Genomic DNA, 20,886 nt, shown 5'->3' on the forward strand with positions numbered 1-20,886 from the left:
TCAGTTAAAATTAACCACTGAGGGGATCTGAGCTCTGTATAGCAAGCCCCAAATTAACCCATTATTTACTTTGGACTCTTAAGTCAAGAGACATTTCTTTTTTTCCCTGTTGATTTTGAGGTTTTTCTTTTAAAGATTACAAGCCTTAGAGAACCTTAATTTTTTTCTTTTTTTTAAATTTTAATTTATTATGTTATGTTAATCACCATACATTACATCATTAGTTTTTGATGTAGTGTTCCATGATTCATTCTTTGCATATAACACCCAGTGCTCCATTCAATATGTGCCCTCTTTAATACCCATCACCAGGCTAACCCATTCCCCCACCCCCTCCCCTCTAGAACCCTCAGTGGGTTTCTCAGAGTCCATAGTCTCTCATGGTTCGTCTCCTCCTCCAGTTTCTCCCCTTCATTGCACATACCCTCCCCAATGTCCATCACCCAGCCACCCCATCCCCCCCACCCCCCACCACTCCAGCAACCCTCAGTTTGTTTCCTGAGATTAAGAATTCCTCTTATCAGTGAGATCATATGATACATGTCTTTCTCTGATTGACTTATTTCGCTTAGCATAATACCCTCTAGTTCCATCCATGTCGTTGCAAATGGCAAGATTTCATTTTTATTGATGGCTGCATAATATTCCATTGTACATATATACCACATCTTCTTTATCCATCCATCTGTTGATGGACATCTTGGCTCTTTTCCATAGTTTGGCTATTGTGGACATTGCTGCTATAAATATTGGGGTACACGTGGCCCTTTGGATCACTACATTTGTATCTCTGGGGTAAATACTCAGTAGTGTAATTGCTGGGTCCTAGGGTACCTCTGTTTTCAACTTTTTGGGGAACCTCCGTACTGTTTTCCAGAGTGGCTGCTCCAGCTTGCATTCCCACCAACAGTGTAGGAGGGTTCCCCTTTCTTTGCATCCTCGCCAACATCTGTCGTTTCCTGACTTGTTAATTTTAGCCATTCTGACTAGTGTGAGGTGGTATCTCATTGAGGTTTTGATTTGGATTTCCCTGATGGCGCGCGATGTTGAGCACTTTTTCATGTGTCTGTTGGCCATTTGGATGTCTTCTTTGGAAAAATGTCTTTTCATGTTTTCTGCCCTTGATTGGATTATCTGTTCTTTGGGTGTTGAGTTTGATAAGTTCTTTATAGATTTTGGATACTAGCCCTTTATCTGATATGTCATTTGCAAATATCTTCTCCCATTCTGTCGGTTGTCTTTTGGTTTTGTTGACTGTTTCCTTTGCTGTGCAAAAGCTTTTTATCTTGATGAAGTCCCAATAGTTCCTTTTTGCCCTTGTTTCCCTTGCCTTTGGCAATGTTTCTAGGAAGAAGTTGCTGTGGCTGAGGTTGAAGAGGTTGCTGCCTGTGTTCTCCTCTAGGATTTTGATGGACTCCTGTCTCACATTTAGGTCTTTCAACCATTTTGAGTCTATTTTTGTGTGTGGTGTAAGGAAATGGTCCAGTTTCATTCTTCTGCACATGGCTGTCCAATTTTCCCAACACCATTTGTTGAAGAGACTGTCTTTTTTCCATTGGACATTCTTTCCTGCTTTGTCGAAGATTAGTTGACCACAGAGTTGAGGGTCCATTTCTGGGCTCTCTATTCTGTTCCATTGATCTATGTGTCTGTTTTTGTCCCAGTACCATACTGTCTTGATGATGACAGCTTAGTAATAGAGCTGGAAGTCCGGAATTGTGATGCCGCCAGCTTTGCTTTTCTTTTTCAACATTCCTCTGGCCATTCGGTGTCTTTTCTGGTTCGATACAAATTTAGGATGATTTGTTCCATTTCTTTGAAAAAAGTGAATGGTATTTTGATAGGGATTGCATTAAATGTGTAGATTGCTCTAGGTAGCATTGACATCTTCACAATATTTGTTCTTCCAGTCCATGAGCATGGAACGTTTTTCCATTTCTTTGTGTCTTCCTCAATTTCTTTCATGAGTATTTTATAGTTTTCTGCGTACAGATCCTTTGTCTCTTTGGTTAGATTTATTCCTAGGTATCTTATGGTTTTGGGTGTAATTGTAAATGGGATCGACTCCTTAATTTCTCTTTCTTCTGTCTTGTTGTTGGTGTATAGAAATGCCACTGATTTCTGTGGATTGATTTTATATCCTGCCACTTGACTGGATTCCTGTATGAGTTCTAGCAGTTTTGGGGTGGAGTCTTTGGGGTTTTCCACATAAAGTATCACATCATCTGCAAAGAGTGAGAGTTTGACTTCTTCTTTGCGGATTTGGATGCCTTTTATTTCTTTTTGTTGTCTGATTGCTGTGGCTAGGACTTCTAGTACTATGTTGAATAGCAATGGTGATAGTGGACATCCCTGCCGTGTTCCTGACCTTAGGGGGAAACCTCTCAGTTTTTCCCCATTGAGAATGATATTCGCTGTGGGTTTTTCATAGATGGCTTTTATGATATTGAGGTATGTACCCTCTATCCCTATACTCTGAAGAGTTTTGATCAAGAAAGGATGCTGTACTTTGTCAAGTGCTTTTTCTGCATCTATTGAGAGGATCATATGGTTCTTGTTATTACTTTTATTAATGTATTGTGTCACACTGATTGATTTGCAGATGTTGAACCAGCCTTGCAGCCCAGGGATAAATCCCACTTGGTCGTGGTGAATAATACTGTTGGATCCTATTGGCTAATATTTTGGTGAGAATTTTTGCATCCATGTTCATCAGGGATATTGGTCTGTAATTCTCCTTTTTGATGGGGTCTTTGTCTGATTTTGGGATCAAGGTAATGGTGGCCTCATAAAATGAGTTTGGAAGTTTTCCTTCCATTTCTATTTTTTGGAACAGTTTCCGAAGAATAGGTATTAATTCTTCTTTAAATGTTTGGTAGAATTCCCCTGGGAAGCCATCTGGCCCTGGGCTCTTGTTTGTTGGGAGATTTTTGATTACTTCTTCAATTTCCTTAGTGGATATAGGTCTGTTCAGGTTTTCTATTTCTTCCTGGTTCAGTTCTGGTAGTTGATACATCTCTAGGAATGCATCCATTTCTTCCAGATTATCTAATTTGCTGGCATATAGTTTTCGTAATATGTTCTTATAATTGTTTGTATTTCTTTGGTGTTGGTGGTGATCTCTCCTCTTTCAGTCATGATTTTATTTATTTGGGTCCTTTCTCTTTTCTTTTTGATAAGTGTGGCCAGGGGTTTATCAGTCTTATTAATATGCCCAAAATCTAGTGTGTGGCACTGATCTATTCAACAGCCTGATCATATTTGATCATATTCTTTCTTTTTTTTTTAATCTTTTTGTTTTCTTTTTTTTTTTTTTCTTTTTTCTTTCTTTCCCTTTCTTTTCCCCTGGTTTCAGGTCTCTTCTGATTTGTTTAGTGTATATTTTTCTGGGAACGTTGTTACCCTGTTAGCATTTTGTTCTCTTATTCATCTGTTCTCCTCTGGACAAAATGACAAGACGGAAAGAAATCACCTCAAAAAAAAGAACAAGAGGCAGTACCGACTGCCAGGGACCTAATCAATACGGACATTAGTAAGATGTTGGAACTAGAGTTCAGAATGACGATTATAGAGATACTAGCTGGGCTTGAAAAAAGCATGGAAGATACTAGAGAAACCCTTTCTGGAGAAATAAAAGAACTAAAATCTAGCCAAGTCGATATCAAAAAGGCTATTAATGAGGTGCAATAAAAAATGGAGGCTCTAACTGCTAGGATAAATGAGGCAGAAGAGAGAATTTGTGATATAGAAGACCAAATGATGGAGAATAAAGAAGCTGAGAAAAAGAGAGAGAAACAACTACTGGATCACGAGGGCAGAATTTGAGAGATAAGTGATAGCATAAGACAAAACAATATTAGAATAATTGGGATCCAAGAAGAAGAAGGGGGGGGGCAGAAGGTATCTGGAGCAAATTATAGCGGAGAACTTCCCTAATTGGGGAAGGAAACAGGCATTGAAATCCAGGAGGCACAGAGAACCCCCCTCAAAATCAATAAAAATAGGTCAACACCCCAGCATCTAATAGTAAAACTTACAAGTTTCAGAGACAAAGAGAAAATCCTGAAAGCAGCTCTGGACAAGAGGTCTGTAACCTACCATGGTAGAAACATTAGATTGGCAGCAGACCTATCCACAGAGACCTGGCAGGCCAGAAAGGACTGCCATGATATATTCAGAGCACTAAATGAGAGAAAGACAAAGCCAAGAATACTCTATCCAGCTAGGTTGTCATTGAAAATTGAAGGAGAGATAAAAAGCTTCCAGGACAAACAAAAGCTAAAGGAATTTGCAAACATGAAACCAGCTCTACAAGAAATATTGAAAGGGGTCCTCTAACTAAGCAAAGAGAGAGCCTAAAAGTAACATAGACCAGAAAGGAACACAGACAATATACAGTAACAGTCACCTTACAGGCAATACAATGGCACTAAATTCCTGTCTTTCAGTAGTTACCCTGAATGTAAATGGGCTAAATGCCCCAATCAAAAGACACAGGCTATCAGACTGGATTAAAAAACAAGACCCATCGATATGCTCTCTGCAAGAGACTCATTTTAGACCCAAAGACACCTCCAGATTGAAAGTGAGGGGGTGGAAAACCAATTACCATGCTAATGGACACCAAAAGAAAGCTGGGGTGGCAATCCTTTTATCAGACAAATTAGATTTTAAACCAAAGACTATAACAAGAGATGAGGAAGGACACTATATCCTACTTAAAGGGTCTATCCAACAAGAAGATCTAACAATCGTAAATATTTATGCCCCTAACATGGGAGCAGCCACTTATATAAGCCAGTTATTAACAAAATCAAAGAAACACATCCACAACAATACAATAATATTGGGGGACTTTAACACCCCCCTCACTGAAATGGACAGATCATCTAAGCAAAAGATCAGCAAGGAAATAAAGACTTTAAATGACACACTGGACCAAATGGACTTCACAGATATATTCAGAACATTCCATCCCAAAGCAACAGAATACACATTTTTCTCTAGTGCACGTGGAACATTCTCCAGAATAGATCACATCCTAGGTCACAAATCAGGTCTCAACCGGTACCAAAAGATTGGGATCATTCCCTGCCTATTTTCGGACCACAATGCTTTGAAACTAGAATTGAATCACAAGAGGAAAGTCAGAAGTCAAATACATGGAGGCTAAAGAGCATCCTACTAAAAAATGAATGGGTCAACCAGGAAATTAAAGAAGAATTAAAAAATTCGTGGAAACAAATGAAAAAAAACACAACTGTTCAAAATCTTTGGGATGCAGTCTTAAGAGGAAAGTATATAGCAATACAAGCCTTTCTCAAGAAACAAGAAAGGTCTCAAGTACACAACCTAACCCTACACCTAAAGGAGCTGGAGAAAGAACAGCAAATAAAGCCTAAACCCAGCAGGAGAAGAGAAATAATAACGATCAGAGCAGAAATCAATGCAACAGAAACCAAAAGAACAGTAGAACAGATCAACGAAACTAGGAGCAGGTTCTTTGAGAACCTTAAATTTTAAAGTCAGTTTGTACCCCACTCTGTGTCTATGGTTAGTTAGGCGAACAGATCAACCTAATTAATTCTGCAAACAGGCTATATAGTACTCTTGTGTGTCAGTTTTTAGTTCAAGGCTTAGGTATTCAGTAGAAAGCCTAGTTATTGAATATACACTGGTGTGTAAACATCCATGCACAGTGAGTGAGCACTGTTGATGAACTCATACATGAGGTTGCCAATTTATACTAAGCCTGACAGGAAAAGAGGGAATTTTCTTGATTTCTCTTACAGATTTGTTTTATCGATAACTTAGTCTAGGCTCAGAGAATTTGAAAGTAGTTTTGCTGGCCTGCGAGTGTTGTTGCTTCATCCTGTATGCTACGTGATTCCTCTTGTCTGGATTTCTTTTAAACTCCTTCCCAGCATCCTTAGGTCTGTAAGATCTGCCCTACATGCACCCAGGAGATCTTTTCTAACCCTCCAGGGCAGCTAGTTGCCCTTTTCTGACTCTGTCACTGGCCTTCGATTTCTGCATCCTGTCCTGCTGTCTCTCTCTTTCCAGTGCCTTCACAGTGTCTTTTACAAAGTGGGCCCTCAACATGCTGATCGAATACAGTGGTACCAGCTGATGGGCATACATAGGGACGTGGTTCTTGCTAAAAGGCTGTTAAGAAAAGTGACTTAGCAACTTCCTAGCCTTCATTTTTGGGTCATGGTAGATGGTAAATTTAGCAGTTTATATTGCTGGGTAGGGGCAGATGATTTGGGCAGGTTCCAACATGGTAACATCCTTCTTTGTTCTTAGAGGAGTTTGGGTTGGTGAATGACCTTTCAGGGTCTTCACTGGACAAATTTATTTGAACATGTAACTAAATGAATTGCATTTTGATCTCTATAAATCAATGTTTTCTTTCAGAGGAGATGCCATTTGAAGTATTTACTTTGTGTGTTCTGATGGTGATGATTTACTTTCTTTTGTGCAGAAATCCATCCATCTCCCTCCCCCCCCCCCCCGCCCAAGTCTTAGGAGTAGGCATGGGCTAATTGGTGTTCTTTTTTCTTGCCCTCTGTGAGAGTTCTCGTTTTAAACAGTTGTTCTTACTTGGGAGGCTCCACACAAACACTCACCATGTGTTTTGCTTCCATGTCATTCAGAATACAGGGGGCCAGTTATCCCAAGAAAGGGAGGACTGCCATGTTCTTTAGGGAGTGGCACAGTTTGACCTTTGCCAGACGAAGAGCATCTGTAGTGTCCTCAGGCCTTCCTTTCAAATCTGTCTTCCGGTGATTCCAGCCTGCAGTTTAATTTTTCACTGTGTGTGTGGGTGTGTGTATGGAAGGAGGAAAATGGATTAAGGAACATGATCTCAAGTTAATGAGCTATTTTTAGACCAAAATGACTTACTACAATTTTGTGAGATACATGTAGTAGACTGCTGTAAAGTTCTACATAAACTGATTAATAAGAAAAAATTTGCTAATCACTTATTTTTCTGGTGATGTAAAAAAAAATCTGTACCTTTCCTTTGCTTTAAATAATTGCTGTACAGCAGGCTTGCTGCTGGTTGGGGTGGGGTGGGGGGACTATATGAGGTAAAAGAAGCAAGGTTAAGATAGGATATGAATTTATGTCTTCAAAATTTGTGGAAATTTTATTTTGGTTGGCCTGTTTAAATTGGATGACTTTAATCCTATATTATTGCCTTCCATTCTAAAGATTTATTTTATGGAAAATACTTTTTATTCCTATATGCAATAGAATTTACGTTTTAAATAATAATCCTGTATATCATTTAAGATCACATTTAAGGAAAGGTTTTCTGATAAAATGCAAATAGTACTCAATATCAACAGTAATATGTATTGTGTTCAGAACATGTCTCAGAATGAAAATACTTGAAGTTGAGGCGGAAAGAAGTGCCCATGGTAGTTGTAACATTCCTTAAGCCTTGGGAGTATATTGATTAATACCAATCACAGAACAAGTCACCTTACTTCTAGTTAAATTGCATATTGAAGATAATTGGTCATCTGTTTCCTTCAGTCTTAGGAATCTGGATTTTGGTATCTTTTCATGTTTTTCCAAGAGGAGCACCTGCAGTTTATCACCATATCCTTGTGTGAACAGAGATAACTGCATATAGGCTTAAGGACACCTGTTGCTAATCATTCTTAGCACTAGACCTAACCTAACTATAGCAGTCAGAAAGAAAATGGTTACGGTGGTGTTACCTGTTTTAATTGCTGGCCGATGGGTTAGTTGATGGCTGGCGTCCTTGCCTAGGCCTTCTTAGCCCGTCACAGCAGTGAGTCGGTAAGCCTGGCAAAGTGTGTGCTGTTGAATGTCCACCTACCTGTTGCCAGAGGCAGGTGATGCCAGAGATTTATGTGGTTTGAGTTCAACTGGGCTTCCTCTTTTACAGGCTACTTTAGGAATGCTTTGTGTGAGTACCTACTATGTGCTAGGCACCATCGGGGTCTTTTTTCATTCACCCATCCTGGCTTGTGACTTAGTGGCCAGTAATGGCTTAGGGTTTCTCATTGTACACGCAAGGACGCTGAGGCTCAAGGATTTACTCTCTCTACACTCGGTGTGATAGGCACTGTCAGGGTACAGAGATGAACAAGATAGAGTCCCTGTCTTTGGAGCTTATGTTCTCATAGAGAAGATAGATTTTAAACTAATCGTTGTGGAGCAGTGAACAGCTATGAAAAGTAATAATCTGTCTCCAGAGCATGTGGTTTCTGAGTAACTGAATGTTTTCATTGCCTTTCCGGATTCTTCTGGAGCTTGAGACTTGCAGTTGGCATGGGGCAAAGCTAGAGTGAGACTTCTAGAGAGGAGGGGCTTTCTTCAGCTGGGAGGCTAGGGGATACATTTTGATGAATTTCTGTGGCTATTATGCAGTATACTGGTTTTTGGTTCAGAATAAAACTTCCCTTTTGGGTTTTATTAAGTGATGTGGGGTCAGTTCACATATCTAGTCCAGTGCAAATGGTGGTCCTGTGGAATCAGATCCCCCACTAGCTGGTCAAGTGTAGTCCTTTTTCTGTTGGGATTTCGAAGCTTCTGATTCCATATTCTCTTTTCAGATGATTTGGCGTGTTTCTAAAAAGTAGAGAAAGGTGGGAGGGAGACACATTTTAAATAGTTTTCCTAGTTGGAGTTGAAAAATAAGGAGATGAATTTTAATTACTGAAGTCATTATTTCTGGTGCCATTCTGTAGCTTTCCTCTGCACCACAGTTGTGAGAAATGATCACACAGATTTAAGTTTTGATTTTACGTGTTGGAGTGGTCTCCATGTACGTGCTAGTAAGTTCCATCTTACCCAGAATGTGAGTGGATGCAGTGTGATATTGCCAAATGAATGATCTTAACCTGAATTGTGTCACCTAAAAGCTCTTAAATGGGGGATGTCTGTCAGCATTTAGAATATCTTGATTCTATTTTCTGTCTTGCCCAAAGAGATATTTGGAACTTAATCATTGTCTTCTTGAATCACTTCTATGGTAAGCATCTTTGAATACTCAGAGCTCAGGGAATGGTTCTAAATATGTGGTTTCCACAAGGATCTTCCAGAGACTTCTCCAGGCATGTGAAATGTGTGTCAGAAGTCACTCAGTTGTATTTGAATGTAAACTGCCATTTCAGAACAAAGAAGGGAATCCCTTTCCAGATATGCAAATTATCCACAATGAAGAGAATTATTTGAAAATAACAAAATGGTAGTATACATACCTTTAAACTGGAGCTTCTTTCCTTTTTGTGGTAATTGGCACAGTTGGTCTCCAGAGCTTGCTGGTGCTCTCTGTGCTGCTAGCTCTCTCTCCTCTGTGGTCTTTGTCCTGCCAACTCCAGCTGCCTAGTCTTCCCAGCCTCTCAACTCAGAGAATTGCCTGGGCTCCTATTGGGTTTCCTCCTTCTGTGAGAGACCCTGAAACCTCTCTCAAGGCAGTAAACTGGAGCAATTATAAAGCTTCTCTGATGTTTCCCATCTCTCAGGGGTCAACTATCATTCAATCCCTGATGTCCAGGGTCTTAAAACTTTTTCATATGTTTTGTCTATTGTAGTTGTTCAGTGGGAGAATAAATCTGGTCCTTGATAATGCATCTTGGCCAGGAGCAGAAGTGCCCATCATTCCTTTTAACTGAAGACATTTTTCAGAGCCCAGCCTTTATCTGATTTACCATGTCAGATATGAAGCCGGAGCCTTTGTGTTTGTGAGCACACAGATGGATCCAGTAGGAAATGCACAAACATGTACTGCTTAGCATAGCCATACCTTCCTCAGAGCTGTGCCACTTGTTGCCATTTATTACTTGGGCCTGATTTTAGGGTTTTAAGCAAGACTTTATTCAGTGTGCACAGTATTCTTTTCTGGCTTGAACTATGGGAAGCTGCATGGAGTTTGCCACTGGCTTAGGGAAGAATGTGAATGGACTGGGGCAAGATTCTCTTTAAGCCATCCTCTGGCAGGTCAGGAAGGTGAAGATAGCATGATGGTTGCTCCTGGACTCCATTTACCTTCTCATTTGCTCTAGGATAAACTTAAGCTTGAAAGATCTTGGTCTTAAGAAGTTACAGGTCTGGATTGGTACCATTGTAGAAAACAGTGAGAAATGACTGTGAAGGCCAGAGTTCTATGCTGCAGCTGACCCAGTAGAAGGCAAATTAATCAGCAAGGTTCTGGTACTTCAGGCTCCCATCAGTTTCTCCTCACAACTGACAATTGGTGGAAGGGAGATTGGCAATGACTCTTGAACAGCATGGAAGGGGTCAGGACCCTTATTCCAGGGAGACAGAGGGAGCCAGACCGTGTGAATTGCCAGAACAAACTCATTTTGAATTCTTACGGAGCTGTCTCCTCTAACCTGAAGTCTTCTCTTAACTTTTCTTTTTCTAATTAGGAGAATAGTACGTGTCAGTTATAGAAAAATAAGTAAGTTAAAGAAGAAAATATCTATAATCCAGAGATAATCTTTGATAACATTTCTTTTTTGCTTTGTGTCTGCTCCTTAAAACATGTATGTAAATACCTAAATATACTTACTTGTGTTGTAAATGGCAAAATGTTGATGTCAAGAATATATTTTATCTTCTGAGCATTTGGGGTTACTGATCTCTTTTTGGTCTCATAATAAAATTGCAAGTTTGATTATATAGAGGAGGAAGAAGTCTTTCCTTCTGTCCTTCTAGGTTCTTGACTAATGCCCCTGTAACAAAAGATAGATTAGCAAGAGAGAAACAGAAGTGTATTAATGTGTATCTCATATATATTAGTGGGAGTCTTTGCAAGAAAAACGAAGACTCAGAGAAATGGCAAAACCCAAGTGCTTTTATACTAGGTTGAATAGAGAGAGGCAGTAGTGGAAATGTAACTAAAATATATGGGGAGGCTAAAGGAAGATAAGAGATATGTTAACAAGATTTGCTTGTATCAGAAGTCTCTTGGCCCCAACTCCCTGTCTCTGGTGATAAGAATGTTTTTTCCAGTTGGTATAGGAAGGACATCTTTCACATGGGAATGTTATCTCTTGCTTTTAGGAAGAAAAGGGGAGGTTAGCATGCCCTCTTACACCTGCTGTTTTTCAAGTGCCCTTAAGTCAAAATAACCCTTATGTCAAAGCAGCATATTTTGGGGTGACATATTCTGGTTTCCTTCAATTATAGTAAAGTGTTTGAGTGGGAGATTTTATTTTGGCCACACTGAGCCTTATCTGGCGATCGGCTTTCCATTTCAATCAGAGTCTAGGTTTCAGGTCCTGCTTTAGGTTCCTATACTTCAGGGTCCTCTAGAGCAGGTACTCCTGTTGTGTCTGTATCTGTGTGTGTGTAGCTAATTCCCTCATGGAGGAAGAAAATGGATGGATTCTGAAGTTAAGTACTAACATGAACTGTTTCAAGTTACACTACCGAAGGCATTTGTACCCATGGTGTTATGTCCTGTAGATTGGAGCTTGATGCCAACTGTTAGGGCTTCTGGGTTTTGATGACAGCAAACTTTGGAAAGTTGTAATGGTTTCATTTAGTTCCGAGAGGAATCGTGATGTGTCTTATTTGACTTGCTTGTTTGAGTAAGAGTATCATGTTTATTTGCCGTGTTGAGCTTTTAGGTAGGGGGTTATTGCAGAGATGTATTTTGGCCTCCTTGTGGTTCTTGGTGTCAGTCATGGAAGCATCAGTCTCCCAAGGCTGTTCATGAGTAAGAAAACGGAGTGAGGTGTATTCACCATCCTGCATCATCTCGTCACAGCCTCAAGTTGTCCCTCATCACTCACCCCAGCATGTCCATCCAGGCGAATGGTGCTATTGTTTCATTCTCTTCTTTACCACACACTTTCTAGGTACCAGTTGAGTGATAGAATCTCATTGAAATACAGCCAGTAAAGTGGTCTGACAGACTTTGTAGAAGACAGAAGAGCTAGAGGGCTCTGTGAGTACTTTGTTGTGCCAAGTAAAAGTTCTGTGTGGTGCCTGTAGACACAAAAGACAGCAGGGTAAGGGCCTTGGGGCCATTGCCCTTAGACTTTGGAGTCCCAGAAGAAGTTCATTGAGTAGCAAAACTAGAGAGTGTGTCTTTTTGTCTGAAATGGGTCCAAAACAGTGTTTGTTGTTTTTTTTTTAAGATTTTATTTATTTGTCAGAGAGAGAGAGCACAAGCAGGGGGATTGACAGGGAGAGGGAGAAGCAGGCTCCCCACTGAGCAAGGAGCCCGATGTGCGGGACTCGATCCCAGGACCCTGGGATCTTGACCTGAGCCGAAGGCAGCCACTTACCCGACTGACCCACCCAGGCGTCCCAAAACGGTGTTTCTTCTTAAGATGTCTCAAGTGTCTGATTTCCATTTGGTTACGTTAATTTTGTAATTTTTCTGTTGGATTTTTATTCTGGGACTGACTGATCTTGGGAGAAGTGGGCTGATTAATTTTAAAAACATGCCATTCCTTTCTCAACCTACAGAACCAGATCCTGTAACCTTATTTTGTTCCAGAATTTTGCCTACATCGGTCTGTTCACTTTTGTTTGGTTGAGTTGTCAGTGAATTTAAGTTGTATAACTTTTTGTGTGTCTGAGTAAAAATAATAATAATTTTGATTAATTCAACTGGTATGGTACTGAATAATACTCTCAGGTATAATTGGGATTTGTCTGTGAAAGGTCATCTGTTCTCATTTTTCTACTAGTTCACAGTCACAGAATGGAGGGTTTGGTAAGAGTTTACTAAAACAAAAAATAGATAAAACTGGTCTTTTTTTCTTTTTTTTTCTTTTAGAAATATGCCCCCCCCCCTTTTAAAAGATTTTATCCATTTATTTATTTGACAGAGAGAGACACAGCAAGAGAGGGAACACAAGCAGGGGGAGTATGAGAGGGAGAAGCAGGCTTCCCGCTGAGTAAGGAGCCTGATGCAGGGCTCCATCCCAGGACCCCAGTATCATGACCTGAGCCGAAGGCAGACGCTCAACCGACTGAGCCACCCAGGCGCCCCTGGTCTTTTTTATTTTCATTCCAAGTGTATATTCATTTTTACATTTTGATGGTGAAATCTGACAGATATTTGTATATCTCATTTTATCAGCCCTCTCTCCACTGGCAAAGATAGAGCGAATAATGAATTACCCTTCCTTTTTTGTTCCAACTATTATTAATGGGTAGATCTAATTCTGTAAAGAATTATGCTGGGAAAAAAGATGATTACTCAGAATATTTCTCAATCCTCTGGGTTGTTCCCAATTAACTTATCTGAAGTCTGCCTGTCTCTCCTTACATCATTACTGCCATCAGTGGAAGGAAAGAGAATTTGGGTAACAGTTTAAAAAACATTTTAAGGAGTCAATTTAAAAAAACGCACTCATAATATGTACTCCTCTGCTCAGATGGTGGAGTGGGCAGGGTTTGCCCTATGACTTATTTACAAATCCATAGCTGCTTTTGAAAATTACCACTATTCAGATGTTTCCCCCTCCTCCATCCTCTAAGCAGCCAAGGAAGGCAACAGAAAACTACTTGCCTAGTCCTATTCCAGTCAAAGACAAAGACCTTTTCTATGAGAGTTGGCTCTCCTGGTTGGAGTCCAAAATGCTAATTGGCATCAGCTGCATTAAATCGCTGAGTGGAGCCTAGCAGCTGCCTCATCATTGGAGAAAACCAGGAGGGAGCCTTCCTTTTCTCACCAAAACGTCCTCTTTCCTTTCTCTAGTTACCTTTAGTTTAGTTTAGTTTAGTTTTCATCTGTATATGATTGTGCCCTTCTACTAAAGAGGAGAATGAAGGGCAAGGTCGTTTGGACTTGGCCTAGACAGATGGGATATATAAACTTAGGTCATGTCGTTTTGTCCATTCCACTTTCTTTCATATATGGGGTTGTTGTTGTTAAATTTCAGTTCTAGCCTGCCCGAACTCTGTTTTCTACTGTATTTTCTCAGGCTAAATGAGGTGTTTGGTGGTGGTAGTGGTGGGTATATATTTAAATGTTTGAATGAGACCACCAAACTTGCTTTTAACTAATGACCAAAAGGAAATTTGAATTCAGAGGTTGGTTCATTATTACCCCAAAGACATGTATTATATACATTAGTCATAATTAGGATTCCAGATGTAGTTGGCTCAGAGCCATTGGCAGATTCTGCATTTCTGATGCTTTTTCTCTAAGGTGGGCATTCTTAATTAGTATATGACAATTAGTGGTGCTAAATATCCTTTTATTTTATAAGATGTGTAATAGTCATTTTTGAATCATAGAAGCAAGAGAAGGAATGTTCAAAGTATGTATAAACTAGTTCCTAAAACACTAATTTGAGAGGACAATATGTTCCTCTTGATATTTTTGGTAGTTAAATTTCATATGCTTCCAGGATTTAACTACTTAAACCTCAGAAATACTCTGGCAAGTGGCATTAATCTGATTACTATATTTCCAGATGATACTTGGATGTTTCAGTGTATTGCCAAACTTGATTGTACTTAAGTTGTTCTTATATCATATTTCATTGTTTCTAATATGTAGCCCAATTTAAAAAAATGTTACAGTGTATGTCTGTGGTTCATGGTGAATCATAGTTCATTACATAAAGTACTTCAGTATCTCTATCTAGTGGCATCTTGGATTTAAGGAAATAGATTGTGCTGTGATAATCTGCCAGAATTATCTACCATTATGCATATTAAATGTCTTTCACACCAGTGACTAGCACTGAATTTAAGCCTGTGACAATTTTTAAATGTATGAAATGCACAAGAATTTCAACTCCATGGGCTCTGAAAACATTAAGTGCCTCTGGAAGCTCTTAATTCTTAGAAAAGAATGGCAAACAAGTCAGATCCTAGAAGACATTGGTTTGTGTCGCTAAAAGAAAAAAAAAAACAAAAACAAAATACGTTGTGATCCTTAATTATTGCTCAGGAAGCTTCTCATGGGAGAATTGTAGAAGTGAAACGTACTGGCAGAGCATCCTATGAAATAATGACCCTTGGAATAATTTAGCCAATATGGGGAATGGAGGTAAGTAGTTAGGGATGAATCAATAAAGCAGTCTTGAAACCCAATAAGATGCACATACTGCATGGCATAATTGGCTGCAAATACACAATTAAAATCAATATTTTTATTTCCCTTATTTTAGTTCAACATTGTTCTTTTTGCTTGCTTTTTTATAGTCTTTATACCCCAGATCTTTGTACGTTGACTGATTTTGGATAAAAGGAAAAAAAATCAAACCTTTAGTTCAGTTTCTAGTCATCTAGTCATAGTCCAATGGAAGGAAAATGGGATGTTTAACTTTTCAGGGCCCAACATGTTTAGCCATAGGCCTGAATCCAGGAGTGACACCGCATGCCTTTCTACTAGAGAATGTTTATGGCCATAGTCAGGTGCTTTTTGTTAGGAACCTATTGGTCTTGACAAGTCCCATTTGACAAGTGCATTCTGTCCCTTTTGCAGACACATGACACAGCAAGGGCTCTGCCACACGAACTGCAGAGTTAATAAGTAAGATTCATGGATAGCGTGAGAACCAGGGGAAAGCAGGGGAACCATGGGAGTGAGTTGTCAGTTGTGGTGACTCAGGACGGAACAGGCTCCATGTGCTCTGTGCCAGCAAGTTGTGGTCATTACACACTGCCTGTGATGTGAACGTGTGGAAAGAGCACAAGATAAAGCTTTAGGTGAATTGGGCTTTCTAGTCATGTTTGGGGCATGCTTCCTTGTGCCTTACATTAAAAAAACTGTCACCCTTTTATGTTTTAGTATAAAGTTCCTTTGAAGAAAGGTCCCAAATAGAAGTGTGTTCTTTTGTAATACTAGCCAGGCTAACCACTGCCCGTCCCCCTCCCCAAGGCTAAACACTGCTTTTGTTTAGGATTAAGGTAGTTTTCCTAGTTATCCAGTATCTCAGTTTTTATTGCTACTTTAAATTTAAACATGGCCATGTTTAAATCAGATTGAAATGATACGCATGTGGTGTATTTTCATATATACAGGGTTTGAATGAGAATTAGTGCACACAGACTGCTATATAGACTGTATGTGTCTATGTGGCTTTGCTTCATATTTGCATCTACCATCTGCCAGAGTCACGTGACAACTATGCCTATTAATATGCTGTAATATTCTGATACTTATGTCTGGGGACCAAGCTGGAGGCCACCATCTTAAGAATCACTGTTCTAAGATGATTCCATGTTTTGTTACATGTTGTTTCTAAAGCGGTAGTGTACAGCTGAAAGTTGTATTTTAAGAAGACCTTTTCTTTGGGGCGCCTGGGTGGCTCAGACAGCTAAGCGTCTGCCTTCGGCTCAGGTCATGATCCTGGGGTCCTGGGATCGAGCCCCGCATTTGGCTCCCTGCTCAGCGGGGAGTCTGCTCCTCCCTTTCCCTCTGCTGCTCCCCCTGCTTGTGCTCTCTCTCTCTGTCAAAAATAAATAAAATCTTAAAAAAAAAAAAGACCTTTTCTTTTTCATTTGGTCTCATCACTAATATCTAATTAATGATGTATCTTTTATCTTAACCGTATTTTCCAAACCAAACTTACTTTAGGTTTATGAGGCCTTATGAATGGTTTTTGGAGCGAGGCTGCAAGACTCGGTTTCTTCAGCTGTGTGCATCCACATGGATACACTAGCTTTCACATGCACGGTCTTTCTCTTTTTCTCTTAGACACGCACATACAGGCTCAGAAACCCTGAGTCTTCCTGCAGAAGGAAGAACATCAGTTATAAGTAGAATGAATGTGCCAATGGGGAGAAGTGAGGACATTGTACGGAACCAGTCATTAAAGGAAATTACAGAGATCTGATTATCACATTTTTCTTTAAGATCTTTATCTTCCCTCAAACGTGGCTTTTCTAGCCAGAGCTGGTTTTTCTCTTTTCCTCCACCTTCTCTCCTCTTCATCACTTTAACTCTGCTTTCCCCTGGTTCTCATGCTATCCATAAATCTTACTTATTAACTCTGCAGGTCGTGTGGCAGAGCACTCACTGTGTCATGTGTCTGCAGCAAGGGACAGAATGCACATGCTGTTGCAGGTTCTGCCCTGGGGGTGGATGAGAGAGAAAAGTGGAGACTGGCAGTCCTCCCCATTCACAAGGGCAACTTAGTTTTATTTTCCAGACCTGTGCCTCCATCTGTTCTTTCATCCCCCTTCTGATCTGCTCACACAAACTCTATTTCTTCTTCTGCTCATTTTACTTTAATAAAGCAAGAGGCTGGGGGATGAGCCAAGTCTAAAACAACCTGCTGTCACTGAGTGATGTTTTATTACTGTGGGTCCACCGGACTCACCTGAATCTCTTTTTGGGGTAGAGGATCTCATTAAGCCTGCCATCCATCCAGGGCTTGCGGTGCCGGTCTGTATTCAGTAATCTGCCTGTGGCCACACCAGAAGGTAATGTTCTGGTGTAAGATTGTCATAGGTGAACCTTCTCTGCCGTAGCTGTGCCAGATGATTTCTGTTCACAAACATTTTCTAGAAAAGAAACAGCCTTTCCTTGTAATTAGTTGAAATAGTATCAATCCGTTCTTTTCTCCCCCCCCATTTTTTACAAATGAGTAAATTGAGGTTCAGAGGTCATAGTTTGTGGGAAAGCTGCTTCATCTACCTCTTATATACCTCTGTAACTTTCATACTTATGTATTTCTTGCAAAGCTTATAACGGCATTTCAAAGGAGGAGTCCTGTTAAAGTCCCCAATTCTTGTCACAAGGATAAAGTGAATGTGTCTTCCACTATTGCTGGAGGGACTGGGAACTTGTGTTCTTGCCTATGGGTGGGGAAGTTAAAATTATGCATGACATTCAAAAGCCACACATTTTATTTTTTTATTTTTTCTTAAGGATGAAGAGGAAGAAATCAAACTGGAGATAAATATGCTGAAGAAATACTCTCATCATAGAAATATTGCAACATATTACGGTGCTTTCATTAAAAAGAGCCCTCCAGGACATGATGACCAACTCTGGGTAGGCAAACGTTTCCCAAGCATTTTGTGTGGTTTCCTCTTTGGTGATACTCAGAGGACATTAAGGACCTTCTAGAGGGAAGGGAGAGAAAAACAAACTCAAAGGGGGTAGTGCCTGTTATCTTCCTTGGCCTTCTTGGTTAAAGGTATACTGAATGTTTATTTTTATGTTGATTTCACATTGCATGGAAAAGAGTTAACTTTATGTTTCAGGAATAAAATGGCATGTTTTAAAAGGAATGTAACCAAATAGCAAGGAAATTAGGAGCTTGAAAAATCCATACAGTAAAAACTGTATTTATGGAAATTAATTAATATGGAAGTGCAACTAAATGCATCTTCTTTACAACCTGGAAGTAAGGGACAAACATACAAGTATTAATAATATTAATGATAACAGTTAATTGAAAACAGTAAATTCCAGGGAAATTTCTGGAATTAATATATGTGCAGTCTTATCTCTTATTCAGCCACATCTATACTGACGATGATGACACTGAGATGCTGTCAGATCTATGGTTAGCACATTGGTTATGCCAAAGGTACTGGACTTATGAAGCAGGAAGATAAATACTTTTTCTAATTTTTTTAAAGCCATTATAGAAAATTTGTAACATTTTGCTTTAATTTTAACCTTTATTTTCATTGCCCAAATCCAATCAAAGTTAAAATTTTAAAACAGCTCAATTCAGTTCATTTTCTAGATATTTAAAAAACATGCTTTTGTTGATACTAAATGTTGTAAACATTTAGGTATTGTAAATAATGTATTTTTAAAATTATGTATTGCTTAAAATAGCATTTCTCTGAATATAAAGTAGTTTGAGAATCATAATGTGTGAAAGAGGATATCTTTGACTCTGGCAAATGAGAAAAGATGTTAGAGTATCTCTATCAGATATCTGATAATTGGGTACTGATTAAGGACAAAATGGTCCTCCCATGCCCATGTACTTGGGAGGGAGGAGGAATACTTCAGAATCTCTGTACTGGGGGATGTGCTGTAAAATACCAGAAACTCTTAATCTCCTGGACCAAACATACACAGTGAATAAATTGGATGGTGAAATGAGCTCTCAGTAACTTGGATGCTTCCAAAATGATCATATATCCAGATCTTTAGGAAAGGCGGAAGGAGTTAGATTCTGCTTTCCTGACTAATGTCCACTGTGTACTGATCGTGGTGATGCTCTCGCTGGTTGCTGGGATGTGCTAGTCACCGCCTGTCTTTTCTGCCCTGTAGCTTGTTATGGAGTTCTGTGGGGCTGGGTCCATTACAGACCTTGTGAAGAACACCAAAGGGAACACACTCAAGGAAGATTGGATAGCTTACATCTCCAGAGAAATTCTGAGGGTAAGGAGAAGGTGTCCCGTGCATGGTCTTGTGTTCCCATTTTCATTTTCCTGGCCCGAAATATTTCTCTGCATTAGTTATAACTGTATAGATTGTTCTTTCGTGACAGCCAAGGGCTCTGTGTAACTAGCTGGCTTTGATTGTTTAAGCTACATCATGGTTTTGATTGTGACAAGTATCTAAAGAAAGTAGACTTAAACAAAAATAGTTTTTTGCATTTCCCTGAATTCACCCTCCAGGTGTTAAAAACAAAATCCAAGTGAAGAGAAATAGTCTCTGTTGTTTTTATCGGAATCCTTTGTCTAAGCTTATGAATCAATATTAATGTTGTCAAACGCTGGCTCTCAAAAATCATCTTGTGGACTTTGGCATTAGCTGTTAGATTCTGTTGCAGTATTAACAAGGAAAAGTTTGAATGTTTAATGTTGTTTACAGCCATTTGGAAAGCCGGTTTATGATGTTAAAGTTTCTGAACTACTGTTTTAGCAGATTCTAAATGATTGCTTTCAGTAGTAGAGCTATGCTGACACGACAGGCAAAGGGTCTGTATATTTTGCATTTGAAAAGTGCATGTGTTACCGGTGAGCCCCTTTCCTTTGGCCAGCTGTCCCAGTTTTTCTCTCTACTTTACCCCTTAATTACACATTTAAATTACTTGGTAGGATTTCATTTACCCACCACACTTAAAAAATAAAGACTGTGGAGTTAAACTGGAATCTAATTTTTATGCTTCTCTCACTAATAAAAAAACCTGTTACTTATTTTTTTTTACTTATAGGCAAATATACCCTACTTTTATGTTTGAATTTCATAGAGGACTGTAGGTTTAAAAAATGCTGTTTAGAATTCACAGAGATGAATTTTAATTCCTTTTTATTTAGATGTTTTATGAAGCCCTTGAAAAAATAAGCAATTCCCTTAAGAAAATTAGTTGTAGGGGGTGAGGTGGGAGAACCCTCTTTTTGTAATCACTCTCAGATTTCATTATTAAAACATGAGGGTCCTATCTTTTATGGTTATTATAGGAGGCAGAGTCTAAAAGTACAAAACTGAGTATCCTGCCCTGCACTACTATGAAGGAGTTCAGCAAGTGGGCAGATGTATTTATTATGTTAACAACTAAAACTCTTGGCATGGTCAGCAGGAAAGAATAGTGGTTAGAGTGAGTCAGACATGGGTTTGAGTCCTGCCTTTGCTACTTACCTGCTGCATACCCCTGGCAAAGTTACTCCCCTTTCAGGGCTTACTTTCTTCTGTAAAATTAGGATACCAATCCAATGAAGGGAGTACCACTGTAATGAGAATTAGATGAGTTGGTATATATGAATCATTTAATGTAACATGTGGGTACATAACTGATTGTCAGTAAATATAGTTGTTGTTATTGTTTTCCATTATAAACATATACATACCTTTTCTATATATAATTCCAGTGTGGGATTTCTCAAGTGGAGAACTAGATTTTAGTATAAATGTCCTAGGCATCAAATGTATTTCAGCCATCAAAGACAATTTACATGTTTTTTATATATATAGGCAAGCATTGTTTACCTATCATGTAATAGGTATAT

General features: G+C 39.3%; 1 protein-coding gene across 50 annotated transcripts in view; it reads left to right on the top strand.

Annotated features, from left to right (window-relative positions):
• Window positions 1-20,886, top strand: part of MAP4K4 (mitogen-activated protein kinase kinase kinase kinase 4) — a 188,143-nt gene that overhangs the window by 98,587 nt on the left and 68,670 nt on the right. For all 50 annotated transcript variants that reach the window (XM_054509933.2, XM_045885209.3, XM_054509938.2 and 47 more), the window contains exons 4-5: window positions 17,837-17,962; window positions 19,205-19,315. In XM_054509933.2, coding sequence (XP_054365908.1) covers window positions 17,837-17,962; window positions 19,205-19,315 — 237 coding nt within the window. The remainder of the gene's footprint in view (window positions 1-17,836; window positions 17,963-19,204; window positions 19,316-20,886) is intronic.

This window comes from Mirounga angustirostris, unplaced genomic scaffold (assembly GCF_029215605.1).
Source record: "Mirounga angustirostris isolate CCGP_5_RB_7025 unplaced genomic scaffold, mMirAng1.0.hap1 SCAF_10, whole genome shotgun sequence".
In the NCBI taxonomy this organism is placed as follows: domain Eukaryota; kingdom Metazoa; phylum Chordata; class Mammalia; order Carnivora; family Phocidae; genus Mirounga; species Mirounga angustirostris.